Source organism: Rhipicephalus sanguineus, chromosome 6 (assembly GCF_013339695.2).
Source record: "Rhipicephalus sanguineus isolate Rsan-2018 chromosome 6, BIME_Rsan_1.4, whole genome shotgun sequence".
NCBI classification, from domain to species: Eukaryota; Metazoa; Arthropoda; class Arachnida; order Ixodida; family Ixodidae; genus Rhipicephalus; species Rhipicephalus sanguineus.
In genome coordinates, this window is record NC_051181.1 from 45,508,090 (window position 1) to 45,535,414 (window position 27,325).

The window sequence follows — 27,325 nt, forward strand, 5'->3', positions numbered from 1 at the left end:
GTAACTGTTGTGTATGGAGTTCAGGATGACAGTACTACTTGACGGATTGCATTATTTACAGTGAGCAGTACGTGTAATTGAGCCGATCGTTTCGTTTTAGTTTCTTTTTTAATTTATAGTGCCATTTGTTATAATTTACTTCTACAACAATTCGCGCGCGGCTCTTGAGTGTTAATGTCATACAATGGGCAGACTTCATCGACACTTCTAAGAGCTGCATGCAGTGGACTGTGGGATGTTCCGAGAAAGCATGGTGTCCCAGTGACCCGGTATATATCGGTTGTGTTTCTCGACCGCGGCAACAATTCATGTTTATGTTTTCTTGATCATGACTAGCGAAGCATGAATTCATGACAGTTATTATGATTATCTGCTGGAATCCGACCACTATTTCTTTCTTTCTCTGCCTTATTATTTCCTTTGATGCACTACCTGTGAATATAAGCACCGCAAAAAAGTCTGAAAAACTTCAAAAGCATGGGAAAACAAACAACGCTCCCTTCGCGCAAACCCAAGTAAAATGAATGAGCAAAACACTAGCGTCTATATGTAACCGCTCCTCGAATAGAACGCGTAACATTGTTAACAGGACGTGTCTGCAACTCTTACGACCTTAGCGCATATTTTCCGCTTTAAAAATACTTTTTTTTGCATATTATCTGCATGACGATTCATTGCACTACTGTCCACCTATATTCGTTATCTTTATTCTTCAAAAACCGTCGAAATCCATATCAACCAGGTCACTATTCCCTCCCGTTTTTCATTCTCTCTTATCGCCCTTACGTGTGCAGCAGTGCAACTTTTCCTTGGTGTTTTATGCATATCGACTATCACTTTTCAACGTGCTGTCGTTACCTTTCGACAGCGTGGAAGCACAGAAAAGAAAGACACAACGTCCGTCGTCACCCGTACCGATGCTTACCAGATTTCCAGAGATGTCCCTTGCATCATGCGGCTGTGAACATTTCCTTCCGTTCAGTTTTCATGCTACCGTATATGGGCAACACGGAGCAGCGGGCCGGCGGCCCATGAGTCAGGACTCTGATTCAGAAAGCGTCGCGAAACGTGTCGGTCACTTTCAGGTAGTGATGTTTTATTTAATCAATTTTATACAATTGCAGTCTTGGAACAAAAACAAACAAACACAAACGAAAACAAACCTTGATTCTCTTCACGCTAGTAACAAGATTTTTTTTTATTGTCGGTCGTTCTTGACTCGCATGCGTTTACATAACAGTGATCTTATTCGAAACGAGTACCACACATTCGCATGCAACATTCGGTTAGTACACAACGCCGAAAATCGATACACGTTGAATACACTGTCGGCTGTTCTCTGAGAATGGTAAGCCATCCGCGTAATACTTGGTCATCCGCCACTATGCCTTGTAATGGCCGCGCTCGTGCTCCAAAATGGCGCAGGCGGGACTATTACGCTACGGCTAGAATGGCTATGTTCAATAATACAGGTTTAGAGATGTTACCAGCGATGTTTAGGGGGGTGCGATGAGTCGATCGTCTTAGCGCTTGCGTCAGGTTGAGTTCTTACCGGTAACAACACTGAAAGAAAAAAGCTTTACGGCCGTGATTAGGAATAATAGAGCCCTTTCGGCCAGTTCTTCCCAATAACTCCTTCTCACTAAAAATGCATTCGAAGCATAAGCTGTAGATGAGGATGTGGCGTTAATGTACATTTTTTGCTGCACCGACAGATTATTGCTCCTACACAAAAAAAAAAAAACTTTTTAGGCGGAAAGCATGTACATACGAACGTTGCGTTGGCAAGTGATATAATTGATATAAGGCTACAATACAACACTCGCCGGAAATCCCTGAGATGTTATTGCTTCTCTCGTGTGTTTTACGTATGCTATCACGATCGACTCCGGGCACGCCCACAAAGCAAGCGTGGTACAGAAGAGTGTCGTTTGTCACGAGGCCCTTGTTTGACGCAATGCCCACCTAAGGCCTCAACATGCGACACGGATAGACGCGACCCCAAAATGAATATGCAGCGATCACGAGAGGCGCAAAGCGACCCGTACGCGTGGTAAGTACACAGCGTTTTCTCGCTCCCAACCAGGAAGGTATATATCCTGCTTCATAACGCTCATTATTTAGAAAACGTGACTAGCTTTCTGTTGCGTAGATACTCATGTCGCCTGTGCATTTTACAGTGGGAAAGTATGTAATAGTGTTTGGCAAGGGCGCGTACTCGCAGAGCGGAAACATTAAAGCTTCCCGTACAGTCCTGTAAGATAATGGATAGACGGCTGAAACAAGTGCATTATACTGAATCCGAGTTACAGTGCTTCCTTGGAAAACACCTGCATTCCGTTTTAGGCTGTTCATAGTGGCAATAGCGTGATTTTATGTTCGACTTGGTCCAATTGTCAAACCGTTTCGGAGTGTCAATTTGGCTCAGCGAACAGAGCAAGTGGTCTCTGGTACTTTTATGTTATCCTCTACAACAGTGAGGCATCTTTAGCATAATTTAGGTTCTTGCATTTATACCTACTTTAATAACTTAACTTACAAGCCCTTTCTAGCCCAACTTTGTTTTTTTTTTCTCGAATGCAGAGAAGTTCAGGTTATGTTGCAATGTTCCAGATGGTGTGAATGCTGGTGCCGAGTACGTGTCTGGTGTAGCAGAACATTTCACACAAGTTTAACGCCGAGCAAACTGTCCATTCAGCTCGGAAATTGTTGCACGGGGTAATGAGAGAAGATCCAGTAATTAATGCTTCTGACAGTTTCTCCATATTTACGGAGCTCGGTCCTAAAGTCGTTATCAAAAGACGATTATGTAGCATACTTGTTTTTAAACAGCGCATATCCATGGGATCATATGCCATCGTCGAATACATGAGCCATGTACGCACTATACGTCAATATATGCCTTTATGACGAGTTTTAACAGGGGCGACGTTCCTGCGTCACGGTACAAATTTGTAAGCCCCGCCATTCCCAAATAAAATAAAATAAAGAGGACATGGTACGCCCTGCAAACTCTTGTATATTGATAGCGTAGTGATTCACCGATACCTCTAATGATAGCAATCATTTGTCGTGTATAATAGTCAAGTAATAAGCTTCTACTGCTTTCGTACGACGAGTTGGTGATCAAAAGAAACATCGCATTAAAGAATCCAAGGCGCTCTTTGTGCTACGGAAACGGGTATGCGGACTTGCGGCATACATGGCCTTCGGCAATGTTGGTCTTGCCCTGGTAGAGCATCTGTTCAGCTAGGAAGATGGATCGCCGTAGCAACATATATAGATATGATTCTCTTAGAGCACCTGTTAGTTTGGTAACCACACTTAAGGCAACTTCCGCAATAACTAGACAGCTCATTAGGTTCATAGGCAACTCTGAGTAATGAACTTACTGAATACGCTATGTGAGTCGTAGAGTGAGAATGTGTACGCATACCATCGCATATCCCGCCTCCCCTCCCCGTTAAGATAAAAGGAGCTTAATACACGAGGAGAGGACGAATGTCAGGGTAGAACTTGAGGATACACCTGTATCTGAAGGAGCGAAGCAACCGCATCGACATCGTCGCCGCGGCGGCGTGAAAGTTTTGGTCGAGCGCGCGTCCCGAGCGCAAGCGCTGTTTTGGACATTGTACATGTCCTTTAACGTCTTCGAACTTGCCATCTTGTTGGGTTTGATTTGCTAACAGGGGAGCTAGACCGTGCTTCATCGACCAAAGATGTTAACACGGTGGATTTGAACGCGTTTAGGACAGCCCGTGTGGTATCTCGCAGACCTGCAGACTCTCCTCACCTTGCCCGCTTGAATACTTCGCGTGTCCCGCAGAAGAGGAACCACTATAGGTGAAAGAAAGGGCGCGCTGCCACTCACATCATCTGTACTCGGTATGTCAAGTTGATATGTGTACTGGCAACGATATCCAACTGCCAGCTGATACTGGCAACAGATATACTGACAAGTATCCAAGTAATTCAGCGCTACACGAGCACAAAGACGAGCCGCGACTAAAAATGGCATATCGTGTATACAGCACTGTCACCGGTGTCTGTATTCAACAGTTCCTCGCTTGCGAACATATAAACGATTGTGTCACGTGACCAACGCTCTCACGCACAACAGTTATTCCCGCAGAAGAACTGACATTTGGGCGAGTTTGATTCCGTTAAACGTATTGAGTGGATTCAGCGCGATACAACAAGGACAGAGGTGAAGAAGGGACACGAACACCAGCGCTGTGATATTCCCGGTCACATTCGGCTGCACATGCATGGGATGCACGATGCTCGCGATTATGTACACAAGTTTCAGCGTTGGTCACTCATGTGGCGGGGCGTTCCGCGTATTGTATGAAGTGAGAGATGAGCAAGTTTTTCTGTTTTTTGTTTTTAGTCTTCCGGATAGGACGAGGTACTGGAAGCCTTCATTGAGGACACCTCTGCGGGCCAATTGACCAAGCCAAGGAGAGCGGCCACTTGCTATGTCAGCCGTCGTCCTGCGAGGATAGCTCCGTGTCGCTCGCCTGCGCAAACACACAAAGAAAATACCGTCATGCCACACGGTGCCAAAACGGGACTTCTAACGTGCTTAAGTAGCGAAGTCAAGACACGTTTCAAAATGCGCGGCAGCTGCGTAAGCATAGTACCGACGAGCTTGTGTGCGCACGGCACACATGCTGCGTTTATTTTAGACCGTCCAGATACCAGGCTGCTGCAATGACTACTGTAATGCTGACAGCAGCCTGGACACCATGCTGTTGTAATGCTGTAATCGTGGTACAGATGGATGTCTGTTATTCGTGCTTATTAAAGCTGTACGTTTCGACGCTGGCCAATGACACGCTAGAAATAAGCTTTATATGGCTGCCGCTCCTCGTCCATACAGAAGCCTATGACCACGGCTCTCTTGGGCCAGCATAAGGCGATCAGCCCTAATAACACGTATAGAAATAAAGGCGTTATGACTAGAGGCCGGGTTTTTAGGCATTAAAAAAGCTTGTTTCAGGCACCAGAAATAGGCAGGCAAAACAACATTTTAGACCTTCAGTATATTGTAGGCGCAATAAATTTTTACAATAATGCAAATAAGTTCAAACGAAGACGTGAGCGACCTCTGTCTACGATAGGAAAACAAAAATGTTATTGTTTAAGATGGCACGAGGGCGCCAACAGTTTAACATAGCCGCGCAATTGTGTCCAGCCCGGTTTGCAAAACACGGTCTCTCCCGTATTCTCTGCACGGTGAGTCAATTGAGTGTCCCCTGTATAATCAACACATTCCTGGGTGAACACATTCTAATGGCGAATTCCACTGGGAGATCCGGAGCGGCCGCCGAAATTCTGGAGCGAGCACTCGGATTGCACCGAGCCAAATCTGCCAGTGGAACACGTGAATGCTACGCGCGAGGTCGCTCCGGAAGTTGTTAACGCATACGTCTCGTAAACTGGCTCCGAAAACTATTTCTGCTTCCGCTATGTGCGTTCCCATCGGTCGCCGCTGCAAAGCGCGCGTTTCGACCACGCAGTGACGTTAAGCAGGCGTGCCGTTTTCTTGTGTTGCGCTGACAAATATGGACGAGCACATGGAGATCTCTTTTTCGACGTGGCCGATGATCTCCGGGCATGCGCACAGCGGGCCAGGGAACGTTTCTTTACATATCATTTCATAGAGCACATACGGCTCGTCGTCATCGCTACTGCTCTCGCTACCGCTCAGGGCAAGAAGCAAACTCATCAGAGTCAAATGATGTCATTTTAGGAATGTAAACAAGTGCAGAGGGTGATCAGACAACGCCTCAAAAAACGCTGAAGACAACCGAGTTGCCCGACTGTACCGGAAATGACGACACCGCATTGCCGGAGTTTCCGGCGACATCCGCCTTTGCAAGACGGAGCAACGCGGAACGCTCCGTCGCGGAGTGGGTTGCTCCGAATCTGCCAGTGGAAAACGCGAACTTCGAATCTACCAGTGGAACGCAGATTCTCGGCCGCTGAGCAAGGAAACTTGCTCCAGCTCGACCAGTGCAATTTGACATAAAACAAAATGTTGAGCGTACCATGCCCTAGGTAAAAATTTACGATAATCCCGATATTCAGGAATTAAAAAAAAAGGGAACTGAAAGTTGAAGGAAGAACAACTTAGCGCCGTTGGAAGCCGAACCCACAACTTCAGCACTGCGCGCATGTGGTGCCGTACCACTTCACATGAGAAGGAGAGAATGTCTCCGAGCACTGACGCTCGGGAAGGCGACCGGGCCGTAACGCTTCTCACTATTAGTCTGGCTGCACGGAATACGACGATTGAGTGCCATGGCGCCACAAAACCGGTCCCATTTACTTGTGGGATACATCGCCTCGCATTCTTCCACACTATACGACACATTTTCCGTCCCGTGTTTCCTTCAGCTCCGCATTTGGACTCACAGAAACGAAAAGTTACAGAATAATGTGCGCAGCCAAACGATTGAGGTTTCCCCGCGGCACGAATGAGGAAAAAAGCGACTTCCTGAATCATTGATTTTCCTTGGACCAGTGTTGCAAGTGACGCCGACGCCTGCCTTTGTATAAGTGGTGCCCAACTCTCTATAACCGTCAAACCGACTACGGAAGATGAAAGGTAGCGTCACCTCGCGGAGGGCGATGGGTGGCCTACACGTTCCGCACCAGTGTCACCCCACAGTGCCTCGCCGTGCTAGCTGCGGTAGCTTAACTCCTGAGGTGATAAGCTCGGCGGTTCGATTTCCGACTATAGGGGGCCGTACTTCAATGGAGTCAACAAGAAGAACAACCGTGTACCTAAAATGAGGTGCGTGTTAAAGAACGCCTGGCGGTCAAAATTTATTCAGATTCCCACTATACAGCGTACCTCTTAATCATATGGGGATTTTGACCAGTAAAAGCTCAGAAAAAAAAATTAAAGCCAGTTGCACGCCTGCGTAATCTGAGTAAACAGCTGAGTTGGCAAGCAAGCGCCAACACATGGCGAACGCAGATTGATTTCTTCGTGTCTTCATCTTCTGCTTATTTCTTCTTTCGTTCATGTCTCTTTATGTTTTCTACGTCTTCATCTTCTTTCTCCTTTTTTATCCTTTCTTTAATCTTTTTTCTTTCTTTATCTCTTTCTGTGCGCCCTCTCCACCCTCACATCACTCCTCACCCTCACTTATTTTTCCCACCCATTGCTATGCTGTACTGTACATGACTATGCTGTTGTGTACCATCTCACCTCCTACTTTGCCTCTACGTCATGGTTACGTCATGCTTTACACTCTCCCTTCCTCCTTTCCATCCTCCTCACCCTCAATTCCCTTGCCCACCCCCTCGATATACTATACTATGCATGGATATGCTAAGCTAGGGGCTGCTTGGCACGTACCCGCTTCCTGTGGCGCAAACCTGCTTAGGAGTTTACTGCCAACACCTCAAGCACCAACCGCGAGCTTAAATGGCTCCACTGTTAAAAAATAATTAATGCCGTAGCAATATGCAACCACCAATATGGCGATCAAAGATGTTTTCACTTAATCGACCAATCGCATTTCTTCAAGACTGAGCGATGCCAATGTGATTATTACTCTTTTTTCTGATTTCTCCTCTCTTGTGACGTCGTAATTTCTTTTGGTATACGTGGCTTGCTTTGTTAGCAGTGATTTGCATCGACGTTATCATTTTATTTGAACTAACACGAAATTATCCTTTAGCTCAATGCCTCGTTGAAGGCTATGATGGATTTCTAACCAAATATATATATATACTTATGCTGTAACACACTCTGACTGTGCGTTGGGCGAAGTACCCGAATAAGTGCAGATCGCTTAAAACACACCGCAAAACAAATACATTGTACAGAGTTCTCCTAGAGCAGGACTACGGCTAAGGCGGACTCCTTGACAGGGAGGTGAACGGGATGCAGAGTAGGCTGGCAATGTTGTTGTCGTTGATGTTGTTTTGTTGCCGTTCTTGCTGCTATCCTTCAACAATGGCTCTCACCCACTTCGGGGAAATGGCGAAGAATCGGATGAGCTAAAATAGCTTGTCACATGTAGACCATATCAATAAAATATTTTAGAATAATGCCGCCGCCGCTGCTATTGTTGTTGATGATCATGATGACAATGACTAGAATGATGATGATGATTCTTCATTACTGCTGACTTACAGTCACTAAATAGGCCTAAACAGGCCGTGCGGCAACGTACCCCCTTATTCATCTTCTTCCTCCTTGGTGGTGTCCATGCTGAAGACGGCAATTAAACTAACAACTTGGACGTAAACAATGTGAAAAGCTGAGGTTTTTGTAAAAGTGTAAAACGCACAGGTACCAGAAATGACCAACACGGTTCTGACTCTCAACTGCTTGATTCTTTTCGAAGCATTTGCTCTTATAAGATCGACAGAAAAATCATATACGTACATGCAACAATTGAAACGAAAGAAAACCAAAGGAAGCTGTATGAACGAATATTACAAGAAAGGCAACAAACGTATAAGTAATAATAATTGTTGGCGTTTAACGTCCCATAACCACGATATGATTATGAGAGACGCCGTAGTGGAGGGCTCCGGAAATTTCGACCTCCTGGGGTTCTTTAACGTTCACCCAAATCTAAGTACACGGGCCTCAAGCATTTTCGCCTCCATCGAAAATGCAGCCGCCGCGGCCGGGATTCGATCCCACGACCTTCGAGTCAGCAGTAGAGCACCATAACCACTAGACCACCGTGGCGGATAAAGGCAACGAAAATAAACTTTGTAAATATGCAACGTTAATGACGTTCCACGTTCCACGTTTCTATAATGCTTGCATCTGGACTGCTAGTCTACGTCTAACCAACTATAAATTCGTTAGACGTAGCCCGAACGCCCACCCTGAAGACTGTACACGCTAATCCTCTCTCTTCTTTTGTTGGCCCCGCCACGGTGGTCTTGTGGTTATGGCGCTCGAGTGCTGACCCGAAGGTCGCGGTATCGAATCCCGGCCGCGGCGGCCGCATTTTTGATGGAGGCGAAAATGCTTGAGGCCCGTGCACTTTGATTTGGGTGCAAGTTAAAGAACCCCGGGTGGTCGAAATTTCCGGAGCCCTCCACTACAGCGTCTCTCATAATCATATCTTGGTTTTGGGACGCTAAACCCCAGATATTAAAAAAAAAAAAAAACTCTTTTCGTTTGTTGTGGTGCGCTAGTCGTGAATATATGCACTGGCCTTCGAACGAGTGATATTGTTTGGCGTATTGTTTGGTGTCTATTGACTCTACGTCAGCCTATTTTCCAGGGTTGGTCTAGTAACGAAAAAATATTTACTATAGCTTTCTCGCGCGAAAAGTAACAAAAGCTTCATTCATTTTTTTTTTTGTTATAACTGTGCACATTTTTCCTCACCCTCGAATTTCTGCAGGTTCGGTATTGGTCCGTAGCAGCGGCAAAAGGCGCGGTACATAAAACAATGAGCGGCTCTTCACATCGCTTTCAATTTAGCGGCACGCTCCGCGTGAAAGTGAAATCACTCGAAAACTAGGCCGCTTTCGAGCTTGCCGAGTGTGCAGTCCGGGCTGATGCTGCGCATCAGGACCGACGGATAACACGGATAACAGTTCTGTGCCATGAAAGATGCGAGAGCGGCTCGAAAACATTTCGTCCACCATGCGTGTAAAATAGGTGGGAGGCCTCTTGCTCGTCCTTCGGTTTCCTTGGCATTATTACAAGCAACAAGCTGTGACGAGAGAATTTTCTTCTTTCTTTTTTCTTTTTTGCGGCGCGTTTCAGAAGAATCGGTGTTTCTTCGTCCGTGCAGTTATTCCGTGGACTGCCGAGTGAACCTTTAAGACAACCGTTTCATCTACTCTACCTATTTGTATTCTCTCTCTCACTCTCTCTCTCTCTTTGGCGATATGTTGAGCCGGATGCACACTCGACCGTGACTTTGAAACTCAATGCGGAGCATGCGGTTTCGCATTCTGAATCAATGCTGCCTTACGATACTTAAAGCATCTCTTGCTTCGATTGATGCACCACGTTGCTGAACCTTATGACAAATTCTCTGACTTCAGTGAGAGTCGAAGGTGGTTGCGCAGTGCAATGACTTCGAATGACACGCCTTAAACGAAAGGGGTCACTGTTTTTCCTGACAAATGTTTAGGTTAGTTCACTGTAATCTGTAACGGTGACATCGGTTCTTCTCAAGAATTCAAACGGGAAGCTTCCCCTCTTATTGAGGCCTTGAAAGAATAGTGTTAATTAATACGTACTACAGCTCCGTGGTTATTTGCAGCCCCCTTGGGCTTAAAACAGTAAGGGCGCTTGAAAGCATCCTTTTCAGTTGGGAATATATGTAAAACAACACAAATAAGCACGAGCACTCAAGTGCGATGGTTAGAGCATTGTCCAGGAAGTGCAGTTTCTCTTGCATTTACTTCAATTACATTTTCTAAAATGATGAAAATTAATGACCAGCTTTCCCATTCCGTGCAACTCCCAGACCCCGAGAAAAGAATTACAGCTTTCTCGCCGGATTTATCGTTATTACTGTGGCTTCAGCTGATGCGTCCACTACGTCATAAACGGCTCGAGCAAGACGCACCATTGTTGCTAACTCTTCGACGCGGCGCATTTTGCAGGCAATTCCCATTTACTGTCTACGTAATCTGAGTGCGGGAAAACAGTCTGATTCATTACAACGGCGAATGTGGAATAAATGTGTACCATAATTTGACAGCAGCCATGACATCAGACGTCCTCCTTTCATGATCCCACTTTATCCTTCTGACCACAAAATCACTTTTTCTTCGGAGAATAAGCGCTTTAATGTATCCTTGTGTCTTCTGCAATTGAACACCTTGTGAACACCTATGAACTCGAAGTCTGATCCTCCAGCTTATTCAACAGGCGTTCGCCACCTATTGTGGCTAGGATCATGAATGTGGGGCTGCTCGGTAGAAGATACCGCGAGCTGCGAAGTTATATATGAATGGATTTGACAGTGACAGGCGTTAGCTCATAGACGATACGTTGGCAGAGCTACTACCACAACGCCTGCGGGATGACGAGAGCGTCCGTGTTTTTGTTTCCGAGGGAACTACTATATGCCGTGGGTCAAGCTCAAGGGAGGAGAACAACAACGATAGCTTGTGGTTTGTCAGAGTAACACAGTGATCACAACAAAAAAAAATAAACATGAAACAATTTTGAGGACGCCGAAAATCAAGCCATGTCAAGAAGTTAGCCAGTTTGCAGGTGTGAGACATAGCCATTTAGCCAAGGCAGTGAAATACCTGGAAGTCGGTGGGACGGAATTTCGTCCTTTAGTGTGCATAAAGAAAGGTGACCATGATGACTGACCTTTCTTTTTTTTTGTAAGCGAGGGCTCCGACAGCGAGAATCAAATCCCATAGTGATTGACAGTCAAACACGAGTGACATATCACAGTGTGTTCAGATAGCTTCTTTCGAGAAAGTCGCATCAACGCAACCTATTAAAGCGTTAACGCAACGAACACTTTAGTGCGTGGCTTCGACGGATGCCCGTCTGGTCGGGAAGAATCATTGAATAGAAAGACGAAGACGCCGACCACAAGAGAACAAAAAATGTAATAAGACGTCTTGGCACCCAGAACGGGAGCCTCGTTCAGAAACATTGTGAACAAGGCTCCCATTCTGGGCGCCGAAACGTGTTATTACATTTTTATTCTCTTGTGGTCGGCGTCTTCCGTCTTTTTATTCAGACATTTATTGTAACCAACTACTTTACTACTGGTGTGATTGGGCAAAGAAGTTAAGATCAGTGAAACAAGCATCTGTCGATAAAACATTTGTCACAAACCGCATCCGCCTTGAGGAAAACACTGGTTTTTTGGAGGGATACGACTGCGAATTCAACCTTTAAAAAAAAAAAAATACGTGTTACTCTAGGTATTATATTACTCTTGGTGTTACATTAGCGTCACTTATGGTTAAGATTGTCGCTCACGTAAATATGCTGAGATTAGTATGCATAACATTCATCCTGTTGAGTTTTCATACCCGTACGCTGGGACCAGCCGCGATGACGTCAGAGTGAAACAGAGGAAGACGAAGATAAGTGAAATACGGGGAGGATAACAAGGACTGAACTCGACTCGCTATCCTGCGCCGGGGAAAGGGGAAATTAGAGTAAATTATTAAGACAATGTATAGGAGTCACGGACGTAATGAGAATTCCCAGCGCAGTGCGACACTCACTCAGTCCTGGCCCCGAAATCTTCTCAAGTAAGAAATAAGTTATCCGTCTAGCAGGCTTAAAGTGCTTGGGAAGACCAGGCCTCAGCACTCGGCCCTCATACGGAATGTGCACCGCATGGGCGGACGCGTGAAAAAAAAGCGAGCGTTGTTTTCCGGTGTAACCGCAATCCATGCGGTCAAAACGTTAAAAACTCCAATGTTGTACGAATTGCGTGCTCGTTAAGGAAACCCCAGGTGGTCCACATTTATCCAGGTTTTACCCCTACGGCGTGCCTCATTTCAGATAGCAGGTTTAGCAATTAAATAGTAACAGATGCACCTCATTTTTGTAAGGAATTACTCCGGGGCATATCGATGCTTACCCTCTTTGCGGAAGGAAAGAAACGCAGCCGCAAGATATGAAGACATAAGACGGGGAAGCTATAGCAACGCGAGCTTCGGCGGCCCTCCATATCGCTGAAGAACCACCGCGGACCGTGCTTCTCAAGCCAACCGCTGTGTGTCGTTTGTGCGCGGAGCAGTAAATAGACGCACGCGAAAAACGGGTCGCGTGCGACCCCTTTCAGCGACAGCGTAAAAGGGGGACGTACGGCGTAACACCTTCCCACACCCTGCAGCACCCCCTGAAGGCTCAAACGCAACGCATATATAATACGGAACAAACAAAAGAGCGCAACAACGTGGGAGCGGCACGCAAGGAGAAGTTCGCAGCGAGGCGATAAAAATCACCCAAGCTTGAATGGGAGAGGGGAACCGTAAACAGTGAAAGTGCAGAGGCACACGCTTTAACGGACCAAGGCGGGCCAGTGCGGAGAAGTAGGCATCGAAGAAAGACTGCCCGGAAACGATTATGCCATGCGCGAGTTGTCTTCCTCGAAGCTTATAAAAGGCGCCGACGTTAAACAGCGCCCGCTTCTTTCAGTGCCGAGCCGCCATCCGTGCTAAGTGCGCGAAACATGAAGGGAACGGTGTTTTAGGGCCCTTGAACCAGCTACCAGTGCCTCGGTCTCGGAGGTTGCTATGAAACAAAGGAACCAAAAGAGGAGAAATAAATATCGCCGTACCAGCTTGGTAGACGCGCTGCTCGCAGCAGCGCGCTATGGGCATCAAGAATTAGTGTGTAGTGAGTCTAGTCTAATTCAAGAGTTTTTAAATGCGAAGCATTTCTTAGCGAACCTCTGGCACTTTGAGCGTTTCTATCTACGTATCTATCTATCTATCTATCTATCTATCTATCTAGCCGCCTACGTCTGGGGGCTCTCATGATCGCCTCCTTAACTTAGTGCCGACCAAAATTTGCATGGGAGGGTAACATGATTTGACGAATACGACTGTCGGGTCATGACATGAATAAAGTGAAAATCCTGTCGCGTACGTCGTCGAACCCTTTCCTCCAGACACGTGTGGCACATACTCGCTTACCACGGGCCGCGGTGCATGGGTATGCGCCACAGGTGATTGACAGTTTATATCTACCCAGGAACGGCGCGAACAGACATTAAATGCGAGAGCGTTAAGAAAAACCGACATCGGCAGCGTTGACCCGACGAATGGAAAGATTGAAAATTAGGATCCCAGCAGGAATCGAACCCAAGCATTCTGCGTGGCAATCAGGTATTCTACCAGAGAGCCACGCCAGGTCTATAAACTGGTTTGGAAAACGGCCTCTGTAGGCGTAATGTCGGTGCAACGTCAGTTGTGGTTGTGGTGTTTGCTATGTAATTTTACAAGAAAGCAGTAAACACTATACATGATACTCCTACGATACAGACGTCATATCAGATTAACGTCTGTGGTTCCAATGTTAGCTCCGCTTTTATAGCAGTCTAATAAACATTCCATTTGTATCCCTATGATTCAACTGACTGGATTCCAAGAGAGGGCAAACGCGTGAGGGGAAGACAGAAAATTAGGTGGGTAGATGAGATTAAGAAGTTTGCAGGTATAACGTGGCAACAGAAAGCACAGGACCGGGTTGATTGGCGGAACATGGGAGAGGCCTTTGCCCTGCAGTGGGCGTAGACAGGCTGATGATGATGATGATGATGATGATTCAGCGAGCTATATTCAAGCATTGCTTGACTCCGGAGGAATACATTAACGAAAGTTACGTATGATATTCACATCATCGCACCGTAAAGTGCACGACATGAATAACGTTAGTCATGACATGAATAACGTTAAAATCCTGTCGCGTACGTCGTCAAACCCTTTCCGCTAGACACGTGTGGCACATACCCGTTTGCCACGGGTCGCGGTGTACGGGTATGCGCCACAGGTGATTGACAGTTTATATCTTCCCTGGAACGGCGACAACAGACATTGGTAACTTAAATGCTAGAGCGTCAAAGAAAACCAATATCGGCAGCGTTGACTCAACGAATGGAAAGAATGAAAATTAGGATCCCAGCAGGAATCGAACCCATGCATTCTGCGTGGCAATCAGGTATTCTACCACTGAGCCACGCCAGGTCTATAAACTGGTTTGGGAAAACAGCGTACGCAGACGTAATATCGGTGCAACGTCAATTGTGGTTGTGGTGCTGGCTATCTAATTTTACAATAAAGCAATAGACACTACATGATACTCCTCCGATGTGTACTCCTACGATACAGGCGTCATATCAGATTAACGTCTGTAGTTCCAGTGTTGGCTCCGCTTTTATAGCAGTATAATAAACATTACGTTTGTATTCCTATGATTCAGCAAGCTATATTGAAGCATTGCTTGACCCCGGAGGAATACATTAACGAAAGTTACATATGATATCCACATCACCGCACCGTAAAGTGCACTTCGTCCACCAGAACGACGCAGTGTCCTCTTCATTTCTTACGAGGCTGGGCGATGGCCTCATGCTGACCGAGGATGATGCCAGATTGCTTGATAGCCGCTTTGTAGACTAGGCTACGTAGGCTAGTTACGCCCAGGTAGTCTACGAATACGACAAACACCAACCCCTGATGTTGGTCTACGTAGCACTATTCAGGCCTACCAGCCTCGACGGCCTATACCTCACCAACGCGAAGGGTGGCTTCAGGTTCCAACATGACATGTCGCCGGCTCTGTCGACAGACAGTTCGTCGACGAAATGACCGAGGCATCCACGAATTCCAACAGCTCTACTATACCACATACTTCACTACACATGGACCCCTCGTCACCCCGATCACGACCGGATCCTATAACAAGTCATGACCAGCTGCTGGTGCTCACTGATCACGGTGATGATGCCCTTGTTCAAGAACTGTCAAGAACTTCTGGCACACATGCACACGGGTTAGTGAAACGTGCGTGCGTTCTCGGGACACGTATAAGCACAACATATAAGCTTACCGCTTCTGGTGTTGGTAATACCCACGTTCCCATTGGCAGCGTTACCCTACCGTAAACAACTGGTTATATAACACATATGCGGCTCTTCAACATATATAAGTGTGCGTATGAAAGTTATACAAATCTTTAGCGTCATTTTGTGACGTGTCGCTCGGTAAAAAAAGTTACGCCACAGTCACCTACCCGCCGCATGCTTCGCATACATCGACTCCCACGGTACGTGGGATCTGCCGAATTTTTTCTTGTTCGGTTTGTGTAATTTGCAAAGTATGGAGCACACTGGCTCTCAGAGAGTCATTTCAAAGGCGTTGGCGTGGGGCTCAACGAAACAGAAATCTCGAGGGGAATTTGCCGAAAGCCGACCGACGCGTTTGCTGACACATTAGTGAGACATACTGCTGCTCGTTTCTCGCATTTCATTGACCTCAATCGACGTGGAGTCTTCCAGGGGCGAAGCTCTATTACCTAGCGGAGAGCTTCAAGTCAAGTTCTGCCTAATATTAATCCGCAGGTGTTACTTCGAAAAGTTGTTCTTTTTATCTTTTTGTTCTGGCACTATTGATACATTAGACTTTCATTTCCGAGAAATATAGCTGTGGCAATGTGAAAGGTCGACCTGACCTGCTGCCGTAGTATGTGATAAATAGCTGCCTTCCTGATGCGGCGTTTCATGTTTTCTGCAATTCTCTTCATCACGAAGATGAAGTTGCAACGGCTGCGCGGAAGTCATTTAGTACAAGAGTCCATTAGCAACCGCATCTGTGCGTTTCGTACGTTTTTACCTTCCTATTGTGCCTGATCGAATTACTGCGCCCCAATAACTGCGCAAGGCCTGGCATGTAAAGGCGTGGCCCGGGAAATTAGCAAGAGGACAACGAAAGATAGACGGCATTCGCAATATTAATGGTGCGCAGGCGTCACTATAATTTTTCACGGTGTATGCAATGAGGCTACGAAGTTTTCCGAGCAGAGTTCAGCGTGTTCAAAAATGAAGCGCTGCCTCGGGATATGTACTACGTTCTCGGAGGTATTGCTGCAACTGACCTCAATTATACTCCACGCACCGATCATGTGCGACTTACAGCAGGAATAAGAAACTGTCTGCGAAGCAAATGAGAGGCGCTCACCTTGGGGTACCGGCTGAACTTTATCTCCCGGCTGTTCTTGCTGGTGAGGATGTTGAGAGCATTGCCGTCCACGGTTCCTGGTCCCAGGCGGGGCACGTGGGTTCGGCAGTAGACGTCGGTGTCCCGCGTGTCCCGCTGGTTCGTGAAGAACGTCTGCAGCGTCAACTTGACGCCGCACTCGCGACACTTGAAGCAGCCGCTATGCAGGAGCACGCCCGGCTTGGGCGTCACCATCTCCTTGGGATAGACGCGATCGCCACAACGCGTGCAGCCCAGCGGCCGCACGCTGCTATCGGTGGCCTGCACCGGCTGGTGTTGCTGCTGGGTGTGAGGCGGGCTCCTGGGCTCCTGGTCAGCACGGACGTCCCTGCGTTGATGCTGCGGCGGCATCTGCTGTTGGCGGCCATCCCTGTCACTCCACTCGTCGTGATCCTTGTTCCTTTCTGCGGTGTCCTCCCTGAAGATGTGCGATTGCCTGTCAGCCCTGTTTGACACGCGGGGCTCTCTATCGACCTGTGGTCGGTTTTTAAAAGACATCGACTCGAGGCGGCCGTTGGGGCGCCTCTCCACTGGACTGTAGTCGCGTATTCGAGAGTGTGATTCGTCACCCCTGGTGCGCGCTTCACCGTAGTCATGCCGTCTCGAACGGCGGTCATTGTAATCGTCCGCTTCCTGCCGGTAAGGCGATAGCTCCCGACGGTGCGTGGGACCTGCGCGGTCGACCTCCCGCGGTGGGCGGTGGGGCTCGGTCTCGACGGTGGGCCTCGTTAGCGAATGACCCCTCGGTGTTTGTCCGTGCTGCTCCCGGTGGTGAACAGCGCGGTCGGCTTCCCTCGTCGGACGATGGAGTTCGACGTCGCCGGTACCTGCGTGCCTCGCGACCGAGCGGCCTGAGTGCGCTTCGGGGTCCTCACGGCGGTAGCCCGCTTTTTCAGCGTCCCTAGACGGCCGTTGCAGCTCGGCTTCGTTCCGCGTTAACGAGTGTCCCCTCACGACGTCTCTCTCGTCGCGACGATAACTGGACCGTTCGGCCTCTCTGGGTGGAAGATGCGGCTCGATGTCGGAATTGGGTCTCGTGAGGGAGTGTCTCGCCCGTTCGGCTTCTCTGGAAGGACGACGGGGTTCTATGTCGGACGTTGGTCTCGTCAAGGAGCGCCCTCTCCGAGGTTCGCTTTCTTCGCGTCGATAGCTGGTTCTATCGCCCTCTCTGGAAGACCGGTGCGGCTCTATGTCAACAGCGGGTCTTGAATGCGACTGTCCTCTGGGCTGCTCAACCACTTCCCGCCTGTACATTACACGATCAACCTCCCTTGATGGGCGAATCGGCTCCAGCTCGTCCATAGGCTTGGTCAATGACTGATCCGGGAGAGAATCGCCATTCTCGACTCTGGAAGGCGGATCGCTCAAGCTGTACTGTTGCTTCGACGATCGTTGTCTGTGTTGAGGATCATTCGGTCGACGCTGGGGCTCTCGACGGTTGAAATTTTCGTCGTGCCCATTCTCGCCGTAGAAGTCTTCCCGGAAGGACCTCTGACGAGGCCTTCTGTAGACGACCTCGTCTCGGTCGCGAGGCGGACTTGCCCCCTTGTTTCCCCTGGGGGTTTTGACGGGCGCTCGCGCGCTTTTTCGCTGGCCGCCGTGGTCGTCGTCGACAAAGACGTTCTTGAGTCCCCGAGACTCTCTTTCTGCCGGGGACTCCTGTCGCCTGTTTCCGTTGACCAGAAATTCATCGGCGGGACTTCCCGCGTCACCGTTGCTACGAAAGTCCTCTGTCGATAGCCTCTCGTCGGAGTCAAAGTTTTCGGACATGCGCGAGAAGGACTTTGGGCTTTGAGACTTATCCACTGGCGCGTCAGGAACATCCACTCCTTTTTCGATGGACGGTGTCCGAACGAACGAGTTAGGCATTTCCTTGCGTACGGGTCTCTTAAGAGACGAGCGTTCCGTCAAAGACTCGGGCTTTGCCGAAACGTCGTCTTCCGATAAAGGTTCCTTAGCCTTCCTTTCGGGTGATTTAGACAACCTCTTATCTTTTTTCTTGCCGTCTTTCTTTCTAGTGATGAGCCCGATCAGCCCAGCTCTGGACTTGCCCTTGGAAGAAGTCTTCTCCTCGCTTCCCTCGTCCGAGCGGGCAGGTGGACTCGGCTGCGGCACCTCCTCCTGTTTCACGGGTCCGTACAGCTGCTGCTGCACACGGAGGGCCTCCTGAAGGCGAGTCCAGCTGGAGCCGTAGTCCCTGAGACCCAGTTCAAACATGGCCACGTCGCGCGTCTGGGGCACCGCCGACATCGCAAACACTCGAGCTGCACACACACCGCGCACGAGACACAAAACGCGCCCTGCTTCTCAGGCGCTATGCCCGAAGACACACCTAGTCGGGGCCTGGTTTGTTGAACAGAAGCCGGGGACGTTGCACTGGTCACTGGCGCGGCCGCACTGTCAACAAGCGCAGAGCAGCACGGCGTAGCTATTCCGCCGCGGCGGGTGCCTGGCGGCGGACAGCCGCTCGCTGGCGCAGCGTTCCCTCAGGGCCTCCAGCGGCGGCGTTTGTGTGCTCCAGATTCCTTATCGGCACTGGTGGCGGCGGTGTCGGCTGCGAGCCATCTTCTCTCACGGTCCCACCGTCGTCCGCCGGGTATGCGGCTGCTCCTGCGGTGAGAGCCAGAAAGGAAATGGAGACGGGCAAAAGTGGCGCGCCGGGGGAAAATGTGCGACCAGCTGGAACGCGCGTTACATAACAATGAGTTCGGTCCCCCCCATCGCGGCTGTACACCCCCACGACCGTGGAAAAGCGCGCGCGCGCGCTGGCGGAAGCGACGAAGTCGCTGCCACCAGAGGACGCGTTTGTTTGTTGTGTGTGGAATACGCGCTCGTTTTTTAAGTCGCAGTCGAATGGCGGTTACTGGCTTTTGCAGCGCGAGTGCAGTTTTGGCACTTTAGAGCAGGTGCGCGCCCGGGAAAGAGGTTCGCGACGCCAGGAAAGAGGGCGACACAACGGGCGCTTGTCGCGCACCGTGACCGCCTTTGCCCCGGTCCTGCTTACGGAACGCTCACTTTCCCTTTCGCGAAGCGAAAGTTATCCTTCGTAAACAACGCCGCCGAGGGCGAGTGCTCCGGGTGACATTAGGAGTCTACGCGCCGCCTGGACAGTGTAAATTGCTTTATTGTTTCTTATCGTGCGCCGTGACCCGAATTAATGCGTCTGCAAAACCCACTGAGTGCTTCGAATGAAATGCTTTATCCGGTGTTTACCCTGTTGCCTTAAGTAAATTTCAAGAGCAAGCCTGACGCCAGCAATACGTTCAAAACACCCAGCTATTTTCTCTGGCGCAAGCGATCTGACTAGATACCGGTCACAACAACCACAGACTTGCATTTGTAATGACCACATAACCTTGCTATACAGTATGGCATATATATTGTTGTTTTCCCGATTGCGTTTAAAAGTGTTAGCTTGGAGTTTGTTCTCCCACTTCTTCTGCACCAGTTTAAATTTGCCTAAATTAGCCTCGACGCTTGAATCTCTTAGAAGTCTGCTCCACAAAATTGAAGCCACCCTCTTGGTGCCGGCATTATAGCCAGCCTCCCGTGTGAGTTTTTGCTTCTGCAGTATCAAATCAGACAGACTCTGTTTTAAATGCGAAGCATTTCTTAGCGAACCTTTGGCACTTTGAGCGTTTCTGTCTACGTATCTATCTATCTATCTATCTATCTATCTATCTATCTATCTAGCCGCCTACGTCTGGGTGCTCTCACGGTCGCCTTCTTAACTTGGTGTAGACCAAAATTGGCATAGGAGGGTAAGAGGATTTGACGAATGTGATTGTCGGGTCATGACATGAATAACGTGAAAATCCTGTCGCGTACGTCGTCAAACCCTTTCCACCAGACACGTGTGGCACATACCCGTTTACCACGGGCCGCGGTGTACGGGTATGCGCCACAAGTGATTGACAGTTTATATCTACCCAGGAGCTGCGAGAACAGGCATTAGTAACTTAAACGCTAGAGCGTTAAGGAAAACGAACATCGGCAGCGTTGACTGGACGAATGGAAAGTATGAAAATTAAGATCCCAGCAGGAATCGAACCCAAGCATTCTGCGTGGCAATCAGGTAATCTACCACTGAGCCACGCCAGGTCTATAAACTAGTTGGAAAAAACAGACTACGCAGGCGTAATATCGGCGCAACGTCTTTGTGGTTGTGTTGCTTGCTATCTAATTTTACAAGAAAACAATAAACACTACATTATATTTCTACGACATGTACTCCTACAATACAGGCGTCATATCACATTAACGTCTGTAGTTGTAGTGTTGGGTCCGCTTTTATAGCAGTCTAATAAGCATTACGTTTTTATTCCTATGATTCAGCAAGCTATAATGAAGCATTGCTCGAACCCGGAGGAATACATTAACGAATGTTACATATGATATCCACATCACCGCACCGTGCACTTCGTCCACCAGAACGACGCAGTGTCTTCTTCATTTCTTACGAGGCTGGGCGATGGCCTCATGCTGACCGAGGATGATGCCAGATTGACTGACAGCCGCTTTGTAGGCTAGGCTACGTAGGGCACATACGCCCAGGCAGTCTACGAATACGACAAACACCATCCTCTGATGTTGGTCTACGTAGCACTATTCACGCCTTCCAGCCTGGACGGCCTACGCCTCACCAACGCGAAGTGTGGCTTCAGGTTCGGACATGTCGCCGGCTCTGTCGACAAACAATTTGTCGACGAAATGACCGAGACATCCATGAATTCCAACAACTCTACTATACCACATACCTCACTACACGTGGACCCCTCGTCACCACGATCACGACCGGATCCTATAAGAAGTCATGACCAGCTGCCGGTGCTCATTGATCACGGTGATGATGCCCTTGTTCAAGAATTGTCAAGAACTTCAACACATGCACACGGGTTCGTGAAACGTGCGTGCGTTCTCGGGAAACGTCTAAGCACTACACATCAGCTTACCGCTTGTGGTGTTGGTAATACCCACGTTGCCATTGGCAGCGTTCCCCAACCGTAAACAGCTGGTTATATAACACATATGCTGCTCTTCAACATATATGTGTGCGTATAAAATTTATACAAATTTTTAGCGTCATTTTGTAACGTGTCGCTCAGTAAAAAAAAATTGCGCCACAGTCACCTTCCCGCTGCATGCTTCGCATAACATCGACTGCCACGGTACGTGTGATCTGCCGAACTTTTTTTACCAGTATGCGTGCTGCATGGCCATACTGGGCTAAAAGTTAAGTACGAAACTTGACGTAACCCAAAGATCCGACAAGAGAGCAACAGCAAGCAGTGGGTGTACATGTAAAATGATTTATCGCTGTAATTCGCCTACGAACAGAATAGCAATTACTGAGAGCCTAGAACAAATAAAACAAGAAGGCGGAGAGACGGACATCATTTCCATCACGGCAAATTACCAACATTAAAGACATTTCAACATGATGAGTTTTATACAACATCACTTTAGCAATGCTAGCTATAAAAAACAAGAAAACACCATCATACAACGCAGCATGAGTCCGAAATTTAGAATATTGACAATTGCTGTGAAAACGAAATATGTTGCACAGTGTACAGTCATAACAATGCACAAGGCACAATAATAATTGCATCAGATACATTACAAGTAAATAAAGAATGAAAGAATGAATGGAGTTCTTTTCCACGGAAGTTATCTATAATATTGTACTTGTTTAAATTAAATAGTAGGTTATATATTATTGACTGATGTTTATAGTGAGTTCTGAAGTACGGAATTGACCATATCACAGGATTCCTTGAGTGCGCATTGATGCGACGACGCTCCGAGGATGCCAGTTGTTTCACGTATTTCCTGGCAAATTCTGAAGAATGTCGTGCAGTTTGCAATAAACGATGATTGTATAGGTTATCAATTCGAATAACGTTATAATTAGAGAACGCTTCTCTGGTGCTTCAATTATAGTGTCGATTTTCCCACATAGCGAATAGTCTTCTTCTCTAACATATGAGCTTTATGTTAGTTTTGGTGCTCGTACACCACATTAGAGCACAGTATAATGTACAGTCGACCAAATCTTTGCGCGAGCAGCAATTTCTTTCTGTGTATGTTCACCATATGACTGAATTAAGTTCCTTAAAGGTTGAGCGCAAGTGCATGCCCACAATTTTTTTGCAACTTCGTTCTATCATGTGGCGCTGACACACAGAAAAGTCGCCGCTGCGCACGCTAGTTAAAGATTTGGCCGGCTCTACATTGAATAATGCATTGTAAATTCGCCTTATGGCTTTTCTACAAAGTAGATTACGACATCGTGACATCCCTGCTTTTCAGCGACAGAACAAGCTTACAAAGGCTTGAAGTGATGAATAATTCTTGAACCGCGAGTATCGCTGGAGCCGACATTTCGATAAGAGGACTTGCCTTCGTCAGGGCAACGAATGGGCCTGCTTACTGTTGACGTGCGCCCTGCGCGGTTATTATAAACTGCTTCATTGCATGCATGATAAGAGGAGAAGACTAGTCCAGCCATATTTACTTTAGTTGTTTATTTATTTACGTTTCTTTAATTAAACCAAAGGAAGGGAATTTTTGAGGGCTCGCTTCGTTGTTTGACACCACCTTAATGAAAGCCAGCAAATAATGAAGACAAGGAAGACTTGAAGAAAGTAAAGTGGACGAAAAGACAAATTGCCGCTGGCAGGGACACGAACCCTGCGACCTTCGGATCCTTTCATCAAGTCTATATCACAATTGTTACAATACACATAAAACAGTACAATTAACGCCCCCTATACCTTTCCTGGCTTCATTATCTGCTGGTTTTCATTAAGGTTTAATTACACTAAGCGTCATCACGGTGTCACGGAACGGAGTGGCATATCACACGTTCAAAATGGCAGTTTTGAATGATGTGTGATCAGGGTTGCTGGCGATGGAGGCGAGCAGGTGATTCCGTTTCGATGGTGTTTTCGGCACGTACGAGTGCAAGCACATGTTGGTCTGGCAGAACGACCCTTTAACGAATAGCTAACGTCGACGCGAGATCAAAGGTGGAAAGACTGAAGGACAAAGGCACGTTTCAGCTTAAAATTTCTAAAGAATAGTAAACTGAGACTGAAATAATAATAATAATACTTCGGGTTTTACGTCCCAAAACCATGATATGATTATAAGGGACCCTGTAGTTTAGGGCTCCGAAAATTTCGACCACCTGGGGTTCATTAACGTGCACCTAAATCGGAGTACACGGGCCTCTAGCATTTCGCCTCCATGTAAACGCGGCCGCATTTAGATGCGAGAAACTTTTTCAATTTCTGCAGGAGATTTTTCTAAAAAAAGAAAGAAGTTGTACTGTTTTCGCCTGTTAGAAAAGTTGGGGAGCTCGAGAGAAGTTATTTATTGCATTTATACTGACGGCAGAGGATAGTTAGCAACAGTGAACTGATCTGATTAAAAAAAAAATAACTTGTTTAGTCTCTATTTACAGGCCTAATACTTTGAAAAGGGGGCTCTGCTTTTGTTTATTTATTGAAAAATACCTTACAGGCTCGAAGGCATTGAGTAAGGCGGTTTTTAAAGCCTGAATAAGGTTCATCGGTCATGCATTAGTGCACTTTATCGAAACGATTCAGCTCAGCCGCCGTCGAGCACTGTTTTATGGAGCCCATAACATTCGCATATAGTGCTAAAGGCCTTCCCGAGAAATCAGCGGGCGAGATATCGTCTTTATGGAGTGCCAACACGTGGTGAAAGAAACGCTCTTTCTCAAGCGTATTGCGTTTCTTTTTTCCTTATTTTTCCCATAGCAGCATTGACCCGAAGCACGGGTGCCGCCGCCGGAATGCTACACGCACAAGCCGAGCAACATGAAAGCTAAATTGTATCCGCACATGCCTGACAAAACAATCTGCGAACGACGGCCTCGGCATTCTTCTCGCCTTTCAGCGGCTGCTCCCAGGGACACTCCCCGCGCACTTAATCGACGCGCGAGTGACGAGAATTACGAGCAAGCACCGTAGCGGCCTTCACGTGTGACGGGGCAGAGCCCAGGGGGATACGAACACAATAACCCCGCTACCACAACATGATTGCAAATGCCCAACGGATAACATTATGGCCGCGAACTTTACGCTCCTGAGCTGTATTTATTTTTATAAAGGGCTCCGAGACGGCCGTGGTTAGAGTTCCATAAAGGTGCAAAGAACGTACGTACACTCGCAAAAAATAAAAGAAAGAAGTCCTAATATGACGTTACGGGCCCCGCACGGGTCCCACAAGGGTGTAGCCAGATATTTTTTCGGGATTGGGGGTGGGGGGGGGGGGGGGGGGGGGGGGTGTAGTGTTCAACTGCCTTTTACGTACGGTCGTGCGTGCGCTTGTATGTGTGCGTGTATAGAGATACGCATGCAAAATTGAAAAATTCCAGGGATGCGGGGGCGGGGGGGGGGAGGTTGAACACCCTCCTTTCTCCTCTGGCTGCGCCAGTGAGCTCCCATTATTATGGACTTCATTGATTGTCAGATACTTGATTACAGAGTTTCATGCAGGGGCAGTTGAACTATGAACGTCACAGCGTATGCTATAGCACGCCTGGAGAGTTAGCGACGTCATGCTGGTCTAGATTTTTTTTTTACATTTATATACTGGAGACAAACAGGAAGGTGCGCAGCTTCCGAACGGACATTCATTCGAGGATAGACTTAAAAAATGACGTCACTCTTTTCACTCGTACACCACAGACATAAAAACATGTTAAATGTACAAAAGACACGTGAAAGGTTAACTGAAAGGGTGGCCAGTAGGTACTTCAATTAATGTAATGGAAGTTGATATCTTTGTTTCCTTAAAATCTCCGTTATGCAACCACTATGTTCATGTCCTTCGAGTCGTTTAAAGGAAACGCGCGATGTAATGTCTAAAGATCAACTGAAGCTAATTACATTGCAAAATGAAATTCATCAAACCATCAAAAGCACAAATTTGTCTATTAAATGCATGAAACTTGTCCACATACATACATACATACATACATACATACATACATACATACATACATACATACATACATACATACGTACGTACGTACGTACGGACGTACGTACGTACGTACGTACATACATACATACATACATACATACATACATACATACATACATACATACATACATACATACATACATACATACATACATACATACATACATACATACATACATACATACATACATACATACATACATACATAGCGCTCTTCTTGCGATGCCAAATATTCTTGGCAGTGGTGGTCACTGTGAAATGGAGGATCCAGAAAACTGACCTTCGCCCGTTTTGCCTCTCTCGGAGACCTAGAAAGAATCGGTCATCGCAAACTGCTGTCCGCTACAGGTAATCGGGGAATTGCTCGACAGCCGAATCGCTGCTCGCTTGTTTAGAAGGACAGCGGACAATTGAGAGGATCCCAATTTCTCCGGCACGCGTTCCCGCATTACATTTATTTCAAGGTAGCACGCCTTGGATTACTGAGTAGCCCAGCGTCATTCTCGTCAATGCGCTTGGAGCACAGCCAAACGGCCAGCTCGCTTCCGCAGACGGGGCCGACTGCATGGTGCCACGATCGAGTTTTTACGCAATCCTCGCATCCTGGCCAGCAGGGTGGTCCGCACACGCACGTAGCTACACAATTTATATCCGTGCGAACGTCGCGATATGACCCCGCATACTGAGCGTCCATTTCGTCCTGGCGATCTCAGAGCACATTCCCGATCCTTTTTCACGCGCCAGCGAAGAAAAAAAAAAAAAGAAAAAGCGAAGCCGGCAAAGGAGGCATCAGTATTGGAAGCCAGAGTCGTACGATGTCAGGAATTCCGTTGCGCAAAGCCAGATGTGTCCAAAGCGACAGAAAAATAATGTAATTCCTTGTATTTCACAGACTTCTCCTGGCACCTGTGGTGTCCATTTTTCTACCTGATAGAGAACGTGGGGCGCGTGGCGCATAACAATGGCTTCCTGGCACGTCGCGTAGGCGAACATGCTTTGAAATAAATGAATGACGAGGTTTTTTGAGGAGCGACTGTTAGAATTCTATTTCATTTTGTGAAATTAATAATGATATCTGGGGTTTTACGCGCCTAAATCATGATACGATTACGAGACGCACCGTTGTGGAGGGCTCAGGAAATTTCGACCACCTGGGGTTCCTTAACGTGCTCCTAAATATAAGTACGCGGTCGTCTAGCATTTCGCGTCCATCGAAATGCGACCGCAGCGGCCGGGAACGAAGCCGCGTCTGGCGGGTCAGCAGTCGAGCACCACATCCACCAGACAACCGCGGCGGCATGTCTAAACATGCTGTCTGGTCACATTGCAGAGTTATTCTGTTTTCTGTTTCATTGCAAATTCTGTTTCCCTCATACCACCGCGTCGCTTAACCATATCATTGTTTGTGCCTCCAGCGACCGTTACATAATTTTCTTCCAATGCAAGTGCTTTGTTATGCCCTTAAGTGTCCCTTTCGCAAAACAAGACCCTCTGTAATTCCCGACATTAAGTGTACTAGTCGCGAAGCTGTTTCCGTAGGCAACTACACCTTTCCTGTATTGTATACGTGTCACCCCGAAGTATTCGAGTACTT

At 47.5% G+C, this 27,325-nt stretch overlaps 1 protein-coding gene across 1 annotated transcript in view; it reads right to left on the minus strand.

Moving 5' to 3' along the window:
• Window positions 1–1,076: 1,076 nt before the first annotated feature.
• The window catches only part of LOC119395745 (serine/arginine repetitive matrix protein 1), a 70,686-nt gene continuing 44,437 nt past the window's right edge, over window positions 1,077–27,325 (minus strand). Inside the window, exons 2-3 of the mRNA XM_037662748.2 lie at window positions 16,675–19,323; window positions 1,077–4,520 (exon numbers count right to left, since the gene is read on the minus strand). Coding sequence (XP_037518676.1) covers window positions 4,482–4,520; window positions 16,675–18,963 — 2,328 coding nt within the window. The 5' untranslated portion in view covers window positions 18,964–19,323 and the 3' untranslated portion in view covers window positions 1,077–4,481. The remainder of the gene's footprint in view (window positions 4,521–16,674; window positions 19,324–27,325) is intronic.